We start from the raw sequence: 9,160 nt of genomic DNA, 5'->3' as shown, positions 1-9,160 counted from the left end.
TGGCTGACCTCCCCCCTTCCTTCTTTCCACCCGTCCCCTCCCCTGTGCCCACCCCCTCCCGGGCACCCGCTGCTGCCCAAGGCCCGCTCACGCCCGGCTGTCTCCCCAGGGCACCGATTCAGAGTCTGAGGACGCGCCCCCCCAGCACTCCTTCGTCAACCACTACATGAGTGACCCCACCTACTACAACTCGTGGAAGCGGCGGGCCCCAGGCGGGCGCGCCCCGCACAGGTACGAGGCGGTGGCGGGCAGCGAGGCAGGGCCGCACCTGCACACGGTGGTCACCACACAGAGTGCCGTGTTCACACCCGCGGGCCCCGGCGCCCGGACTCCACTCACCGGCTTCTCCTCCTTCGTGTGACGGCCGCAGCGGGGCCTCCGCGCACCTTCCAGCCTCCTTTTGTTAAGACAATCACTCCAGTAACTGAGCTCAAGCTTTTGTTCAACCAGAATTCTGACAAGTGATGATTTTACCTACTTGTGAACACTAGATTTCAATTAGAAAGGTTTTTTTAACGGCTTTTTGTAACATCGCTGCAGGAAGCGGGTTTCTTTGTTTTCTTTTCTTTTTACGAGAAGGTGTATTTCAGTGGTGCAATGGCGGGAAGACCCCAGTGGCCCCCAGTCCTGGGTTTCTGCATCTCCCCCCCACATAGGGAGGCTGCGGGGGGAGGAGGAGCGGGGGTCGAGTGAGATGTGCGCCCACGTCCAGGCCGCTCCTTCCTCGTCTCTACCTCCCGTGCCTCTGGAGAACAGCATGTTCCCCTGGCTCTCCGCCGGTGACACGGCCGGCCAGGCCCCCACTCGTTTGCTCCGCATCCACAGAGCCAAGTGTGCCCTGGGCTCAGCGCTTCTCGGCCCAACCGCATCCATCTCTGAAATACTCTCACTGCACACTTTCGAGGCAAGGAGTCGGCCTTCAGGTCCCTGGCGAGGGGGCAGGAGACTGCGCGGCAAGGGCCTTTGGGCCGGTTGGCGGCTCAGTGCTTGCACCCCTGCGTCATTAAAGCAGTGAACCCCCCGGGGCTTTCTTCCTTCCTTTCCTCGAAGCCAATGGTGCAGAGCAGGGGACGGCGTGCGGGGGGCCCTCCCGTGGCGAGCTGTCTGCTTCCCGCGAACACGGCGCACGGCCCACCCCGCGAACCCACAGAGAGCGAGAAGGCGCTTTTCAGAATTGCTCATTGTGTCAGAGGCGTGCGTTGTTAACCAGAGGATTTTTTAAATCTTTTTATCTTTTTTTAAAATATGTCACATGAAATGAATGAGTCTCTGCTGTCTCCAGGTGCCTTTTTATTAATTGTTTAGCTTTGTACGTGAGAAAGACGGAAAGCGTCAGCATCTCCAAATAAAGCGAAACAGCTCTGAGAACACGGGGCCCGAATCGCCGCCTCCCCACCAGGCCTCCGACGCCTGCAGACCGTGCCCGTCCCCTGAGCGGCCCCTCCCGGCCTCCCTGTCCCGCCCGCTGCCTTGACTGCCAGAGCTGCTGTCCCTGCCCCCAGCCCAGCCCTGCTTTCAGCCTTAACGGGTTTTCTGGAAACTTTCTTTTTCCCCTTTGCTACTTTAGTTTTCATTTTTTTAGCTACATGAAAATAGTATGAACTGCTTTGAAAATTCGAGAGCCCGTAGCGTAGCTGTGGCTCCGGCCATCACACTATTCTCACACGAGGTGGCCGAGGAGTCGGCGGCCAATGCCCCAGGCCAAGGCCACGGTTCAGGTGTAAGCCCCAGAGCTCTGGGAGAGCCCCACACCCCACATTGGCTGCAGGAGGGGGCCGCAACCATGCCCTGAAGGGGTGGAAGCCGGGCCTGGGGCCACGTGTAGAGCACATGCTGTCTCCTCCGCTCTAGTCCGTCTGTACTTCATGGGACCCTCGGCTGTCGGGGCGGCCGCCGGGGCCCCAGGAGGCCAAGGAGAGTTTTGTGTTGGGCGAAAAGCCCCTTTTCCATTTTTCCAAAAGTTGACAGTGTGGAAAGGTTCTTCTCTCCTTTGCTCTCTCTCTCACTCCCCTCCTCTTTCCTCCCTCCCTCCCTTCTCTCCTTCCTGCCTTCTTTTTCTGAGTGGAGGCAGAAATAATCTAAACCAAAAATCCTAGACGCTCTGCCCAAAGCCACTTGTGCGTGAGAATCACCCCCAACAGTTCACTGGACAGGACGAGCTCAGGGCCCCAAGCCCGGCTCCATCCTCTGGGCCCAGGGAACGGCTGTCGAGGGAGGCGGGAGCCCGCACATGGGGCTACGGGCTGCACATTGAACTTCTCGGAAGACAGACACCTGGTGAGAACACGGACAGACACTGCCTTCTGTGCACTTCGAGCTCTAAGCCATACGGACTCCACTATCAATACGGGGGAAAGTATTGTAACGTCGCAGATGAGGACCCTTTGGTTTGAGGTGTGTTCTTTGCTTTGGGGTTTTTGCGACAACATGAAGCTTTCTTTCAGGTTCATTATAGTTCCTGTGCTTCCTCTGCTTCTACTGAACTTATTTTGTGTGGGATCATCTGTCTGAGGCTTTGCCAGCGCTATGGCTGCCGGCGGACGGGTAGCATCGCACTCCCCGCCCCCCCTCCCTGTCCCTGGGAGCTGGGGGCTGTGAGAGACGCTGCACCAAAGGAACAGAGTGGGCATTTGCAGTCAGGTTTCAGCCCTCCCCCCAACCCCCAGCAGTATGGGCGTCGACAAGCATCAGTTCCCACCTCTCATCTTTTCGGGAGGAAAGAATAAGTACCACACAGCCGGAGAGTAGGTATTGGATTTTAATCTCCGTCCTAAGAACAGAACGACGACGAGGTCAGATGTTCTCATCTTACCTTTTTCTGTACTGATGTCATTCAGGTGCCCCACGGTGAGCAGCGGCTGAGCCGCCCCCCATGAACCCCTCACAGGGTGGCTCATTGGGCCATGAGCTATCCTTTCCCTGTGGAGTTGAGCCAGCAAAGTGGCCAGGCAGAGCCGAGCCCTCTGTGGGAGCTACAGGGACTGGGACAGGGCTGTGCCTCCCTGCCCAGGCACCGGGGCGCAGGTTTCCAGGCAGGTGAGTGGCCCGCGCCCAGCCGGCAGTAAGCACCCCTCCCTCCCTGAACAAATCAGCCCAACGCCAACCCTGTCCTGCCCCAGCCTTCCCTCCCTTTCTCTCACTGACGTGCTTTTAAGGCGAACTCGATTCCGTGTCATAGCAGAGGACGGTGTGACATAGGGCGACGTGGGGACCCATCCCCCACGCCACAAGTGACTGCAGAGGCCCTCGGCCACGGATCCGTCCAGGCCGAGGGGAGGAAGGGTTGCGTGCACGCTGTAAACTTCTTTTGATGCTGTGCTTGTACTTGACCACGACTGGACTGAAGCATGGTGTTTGCGTAATGGATCTGGATCGTAGCATGGTTTCTAGTTTTTGCGAATTCTCGGCACACGGTGTAGCCATTCTCCCAGTGAGCAGTCTGCCTGCACACCCATGTCTGGCTCTCTTTAACCCGGGGTCCTGCAGCATGGATCCGGTCCGGAAGGTGGGAACGCCCGGCACCCCGGGAACTCTGTTTCTCAACGTCACCTTCCGGTTTCTCGAGAGCTCAGGTCAGTCCTGAAGCTCTCCCAGCAATGTTTTCTGGAATTGTGCAGAAACCCAGATCTCATTAAAAAAATGTAGGAAGACAGAGAGGTGCTATGGGTACGGTTTTTAATAAAAACATCATTTTGTTCCTTACACGCTTGTGGTTTTCTTCTACACGGGTTGGTGAAATTTCCCAAGTGCCAGGGCTGAGGGTTAAACTCGGAGCTCAGCCCCAGCGTGGCCCCGAACCACACACACAGCCATCCCAGACCCCACTCCTGTTGAGATGCAGGCGCACACGGGTGGCACACCTGAGGTCACAGGGATTTGACTCCTCCCAGGGAGAGACACGTCAGGGCCACCACATACCCACGCGGTCTGTGAACCATCGCCTTCCTCAGCCCCAAACCACCCCTCCCAAAGACTCCACAGAGCCCAGAGGAGACACTGCACCCCAGCAAACGTAGGCTTGGTTGGTGGGAATGCAGGAATCTCCCCTCCGTGCAGGCCTGGCCTCCCTCACCCCAGGTCCTGCCACCCTCAGAGGGGGGTTCTCAGCCGTGGTGGGTTCAGAATCCCTGGCAGGGGTTACAAATCCCCATGCCCTGGTCACACCCCGACCAGCTGAGACGGGATCTCTGGGGGCTGGGCCCACACATCTACCATGGGTCCGAAAGCTACCCAGGTGGTCGCATCTGCGTAGGGGAGAGGCAGGGCTGCCAGCCGCAGGGAGGACATGGCTGCGGGTCACAGGAGGACTAGGGCGCCGGTTTGCCCTTTTGCTCCAGAAGCCAGCACTGCCGTCAACGGGCCCGAGGTAAGAACCTTGCCCTTGTTCTCCTGCCCACCCTCCAGGCAGGTGAAGTTGAAGCCTGCCCGTTTGGCACCACACCCAGCGTTTCCGGAACTGCGGCTTCTGTGTCACAGGCAGCTGGCGTGTCCTGCGCCCGTACCGTTTGCCAGGCCCGTGCCGTGTTCTTCACCTTTGTCCGTCCACGGGACCTCCAGCACCATGCGTGGCAGGCACAGTCAGGGCTCCCGTTTCGTAGATGAGGAGACTCCCAGAGAGGTGAAGCCACCGCCCCCGGGTGGCCGGCTGGCACGGCGCAGGTTGGGGGCCACGCCTGGACAGCTGGGGGCCGCCAAGCCAGAGTCCTGAGCCACCGCACTGTTTTCCAGGAGGGGGGTCTGCTTCCCCCGGCTTTCTTGGGAGCCTGGGACAGAGAGCCTTGGAGCAGCTGGGTGTGGTGCTCGGCCCAGAGCCTGGCGGGAGTGTGCGGGCGCACAGCGCCTTCCTCCCCAGCGCCCTGTCCCACGCTAACAAGGACAAAGTGGACGAGTTAGCCCGGCCCACAGCGCAATGACCACTCTTGCTGAGAAGTTCGTGGCAGGACTTTCTCAAGGCAGCATCTGTCACGCATAACAGAGACCCCACTCCCGTGTGGGTGACAGGGTGACTGTCCCAAGAAGGAAAGGCAACATGGGTGACAGCCCCAGGAATGGAGCCCTGATGGCGGTTTCTCTTGCTCTGAGGACAGGACGCAGAAGGTGCCGGAGCGTGGCGGCCGCACTCTGGGGGCCCCTGCCTGGCTGGGAGGAGCGGGAGCTCCCGAGTCCTGCAGAGCCCGGTCCCCAGACCCCCAAGTGTGGGCGGGGAAGCAGCAGGGGCCACAGGGACCTGCACACCATGAGTCAGGCTCCCGCTGAAGGGGACAGAGGCTCTGGTCCTCCCCTCTTTCACCCAGAGGTGCATGCACAGGACTGTGGGGACCTGGGCACTGCCAGGGTGCTTGAACAGAGCTGGGCCCCAAGGGCAAGATCATGGAGAGAGGTCATTAGTGCCTTGGCCGCTTAGAACACGTTTCCCTGCCCACCCACACCCCCACTTCCTCTGGGATGTCACCTCTCCCCCAGGCCCACCTCCCAGGCCACAAGTGTGCAGGTGAGGCCGGGGGTGGCCTGCCACCCCCTCCTTGGCACGTGACTCTCTGGCAGCAGATGAGTGAGCTGGAGGCTCCTCTCAATCTCTCCTGGGACAGCGGAGAACCCTGCTTCCTGCCCCTGGGGGGTGCCTCATCACCCTCGGGCCTGAGCTCTGAGTGCCCGCGGTGCCCCTGCCCCCATGGGGCCAGCCTGTGGGGCCGCAGAGACACCAGTGAGGCGAGGAAGGGCCCCTGGCCCCAGGAGCCACAGCCTCTCTGCCTGGGCTCACAGATTTGGGCTCAGACCCACGACCGTCCTTACAGAAAAGATGTACCAGCCTTGTTCGCCGTGAGCTGTGGATGGAAGCCTGAGGTGTGTTTTCTGCAAAACGAGGCATTTGGGGGGACAAAAAAAAACCCACTCAGTTTCTCCACAGCCCCAGCCCAGCAGGGCTCTCCCTCTGTCAGTCAGTGTTGCTCTGAGCACCCGACAGGGTCATTCGGGGTTGACTCAGGCAGTGAGGACTCAGAGCTGCTGCTAGCCTGCCTGCCGCTGCCTCTGACCTGACCCACAGGCGGCGGGACCCCGTCAGCCCTGTGGACATGCTGCTCAGGGTGTGGGAAAGCCAAGCCAGAGGGCGTGAGCTGGACGTGGCCCTGAGCCCGCGGCCTCCACCGCTGGATGATGGCAAGGTGATTCCGCCAGGGCTGTATTCACCACAGCCGCCCTGGGGCCCCCGACACTGCCATGCCAAGGCCTCATCGTGTTCCCCACGAAACCCGGGATTCGACGGTGCAGCTGCGGTCCGTGTGGCATTCGCAAGTGGGCCTGTCGTGAGGTGGACACATTTGCAGACCCCATGTCCGGAACCACAGATGCTTTCGCAAACCTTCTGATGGAACGGCTGGTGAGCCACTGCCCCCTATCACGGGACTTGAACGTGTCTGCTGTGTTGCTCATCCAAGCACCTCAGGATTTGCCAGAACTTCCTTCCCTTTAATGGCTTATGTCAATTAGCAGCCAAACAAGGGCGAAAATTCCCAGCTGTTAGTTCTGGGCTCTGCAGCCTTAAAATGCCCTGCTTCTCCTCAGGAGACAATATTCTACAGTCATTGAGCAAACCACTCTGATACGGGGTTGAATGTGATCCAGGCTCAATGTGATCCAAGGGTTTTTTTTGTATTTATTTTACTTTTTTCTTTTATGTTAGCATCCTTAACTTTTTTTAAATTATTTTTATTTTTTTATTATTTTTGTTTTACCTACGTAGCATTTTATTTATTTTTCTTTCATAGTTTATTGTTAAGTTGATTTCCATATAACACCCAGTGCTCATCCCAACAAGTGCCCTCCCCCATGCCCATTACCCCGTCCCTTCTCCCCCACCCCCATCAGCCCTCAGTTTGTTCTCGGCATTCAAGAGTCTCTCATGGTTTGCCTCCCTCTCTCTCCCCAACTGTTTTTCCCCTTCTCCTCCCCCATGGTCCTCCGTTAAGATCCTCCTAATCCTATACGTGCAAACATATGATATTTGTCCTTCTCTGCCTGACTTATTTCGCTCAGCATAACATCCTCGAGTTCCATCCATGTTGCTACACATGGCCAGATTTCATTCTTTCTCATCGCCATGTAGTATTCCATGGTATAGATAAACCACATCTTCTTGATCTATTCGTCCACTGATGGACACTTTGGCTCTTTCCATGTTTTGGCTACTGTGGAGAGCGCTGCTATGAACATTGGGGTGCATGTGCCCCTATGCATCAGCACTCCTGTATCCCTTGGTTAAATTCCTAGCAGTGCTATTGCTGGGTCATAGGGGAATTCTGTTGTTAATTTTTTGAGGAACCTCCACACTGTTTTCCAGAGGGGCTGTGCCAGTTTACATTCCCAGCAACAGTGTAGGAGGGTGCCCGTTTCTCCACATCCTCGCCAGCATCTAGAGTTCTCTGATTTGCTCATTTTAGCCACTCTGACTGGCGTGAGGTGGTATCTCAGTGTGGTTTTGATTTGTATTTCCCTGATGAGGAGGGATGCTGAGCATCGTTTCATGTGTCTGTTGGCCATCTGGATGTCCTCTTTGGAGAAGTGTCTGTTCATATCTTCTGCCCATTTCTTCACTGGGTTGTTTGTTTTTCGGGCGTGTAGTTTGGTGAGTTCCTTATAGATTCTGGATACTAACCCTTTATCTGATATGTCATTTGCAACTATCTTTCCCATTCCGTCGGTTGCCTATTAGTTTTATAGATTGTTTCCTTTGCTATGCAGAAGCTTTTTATCTTGATGAGGTCCCAATAGTTCATTTTTGCTCTTGATTCCCTTGCCTTTGGGGATGTGTCAAGTATAAATTGCTGCAGTTGAGGTATAAGAGATCTTTGTATGATGAAAACTATAGAAAAATTATGAAGGAAATTGAAGAAGACACAAAGAAATGGAAAAACATTCCATGCTCATGGATCGGAAGAATAAATATTGTTAAAATGTCATTACTCCCAAAGCAACCTACACATTCAATGCAACCCCAATCAAAATTGCACCAGCATTCTTCTCAAAGCTAGAACAAACTATCCTAAAATTTGTATGGAACCACAAAAGACCCCGGATAGCCAAAGTAATATTAAAGAAGAAAACCAAAACGGGAGGCATCACAATCCCAGACTTTAGCCTCTTTTAGATTTATTTAAGAGGGAGTGGGCACAGGAGCAGGGGAGAGGAACAGAGGGAGAGACAGAATCTCAAGTGGGCTCCAGGATCCTGGGATCACAACCTGAGCAGAAATCAAGACTCAGACGCTCAACCTGCTGAGCCACCCAGGTGCCCAGGTTCTAATATTTTGATAACAAATCCATATTTCTAAGGCATCCTGAGATGTTTCTGTGAGATTCTCCTACCAGCAGAAGGCATAACTGGCCTGCTGACTTGGGGGTCCTTTGGGGACCCCACAGGGAAAATCCTATGCAGCCGATGGAGGCCCAGAGCTGCAGCTGAGATCCTGGGCTCACAAGGTCTTAGGGAACATTTTTTCAAGGACATTGGAGGTCAGAAAATTGGGGAACGGCTGCTCCCGAGAAGACGTGTGACAGAAGCCAGACACAAACCCAAACAAGCCGCTCAGAGGCCTCTGGGGACTCCAGTGAGGGAAGCCCCCCTCCACCGTTTGCCTCCAGAGACCCACTCACCGTCCCCAGCAGAGTCCCCTGGCCCGGTGCCACCTCTGGCACAGATGTCCCTAGGCTACCCACGGCAGGAAATGAATTCTGCTATGTCTGCACACTGGGACCCACACAGCTGCTTACGAGAATGAACTGCAATCACATCTGTGGGCACAAGGCAATCTTCAAGCGATGCTCTTATGAGCGAAGTCAAGTGTGCTATCGCTTGTGTGCACGAAGGCATGTGCACATACACATGTGTGCACATCATCATGTATAGAGACCGTCTCTGGAGAGACGATGGACAAGACCTTGGAAAGATGGACAAGGTCACAGTGGAGACCACCAACCTTGGCACTGTCAGGATTCTTTGCCATGCACACATACTATCTTTTTTTTAATGTTTATTTTTGAGAGAGAGACAAACAGAGTGCGAGCAGGAAAGGGGTAGAGAGAGAGGGAGACACAGAATCCAAAGCAGGCTCCAGCCTCTGAGCTGTCAGCACAGAGCCTGATGTAGGGTCTGAACTCCTAAA

The 9,160-nt window shown here is 55.8% G+C and overlaps 1 protein-coding gene across 4 annotated transcripts in view; it reads left to right on the top strand.

Annotated features, from left to right (window-relative positions):
- SDK1 (sidekick cell adhesion molecule 1) overlaps positions 1-3,702 on the top strand; it is a 518,084-nt gene extending 514,382 nt beyond the window's left edge. For all 4 annotated transcript variants that reach the window (XM_077758767.1, XM_077758766.1, XM_077758768.1 and 1 more), the window contains one exon: positions 110-3,702. In XM_077758767.1, the coding sequence (XP_077614893.1) occupies positions 110-361 (252 nt within the window). In that variant the 3' untranslated portion in view covers positions 362-3,702. The remainder of the gene's footprint in view (positions 1-109) is intronic.
- Positions 3,703-9,160: the final 5,458 nt, after the last annotated feature.

The sequence above is a fragment of the Crocuta crocuta genome, unplaced genomic scaffold (assembly GCF_008692635.1).
Source record: "Crocuta crocuta isolate KB4526 unplaced genomic scaffold, BGI_CrCroc_1.0 scaffold273, whole genome shotgun sequence".
NCBI classification, from domain to species: Eukaryota; Metazoa; Chordata; class Mammalia; order Carnivora; family Hyaenidae; genus Crocuta; species Crocuta crocuta.
This window is presented reverse-complemented; position numbering and strand designations above follow the sequence as displayed.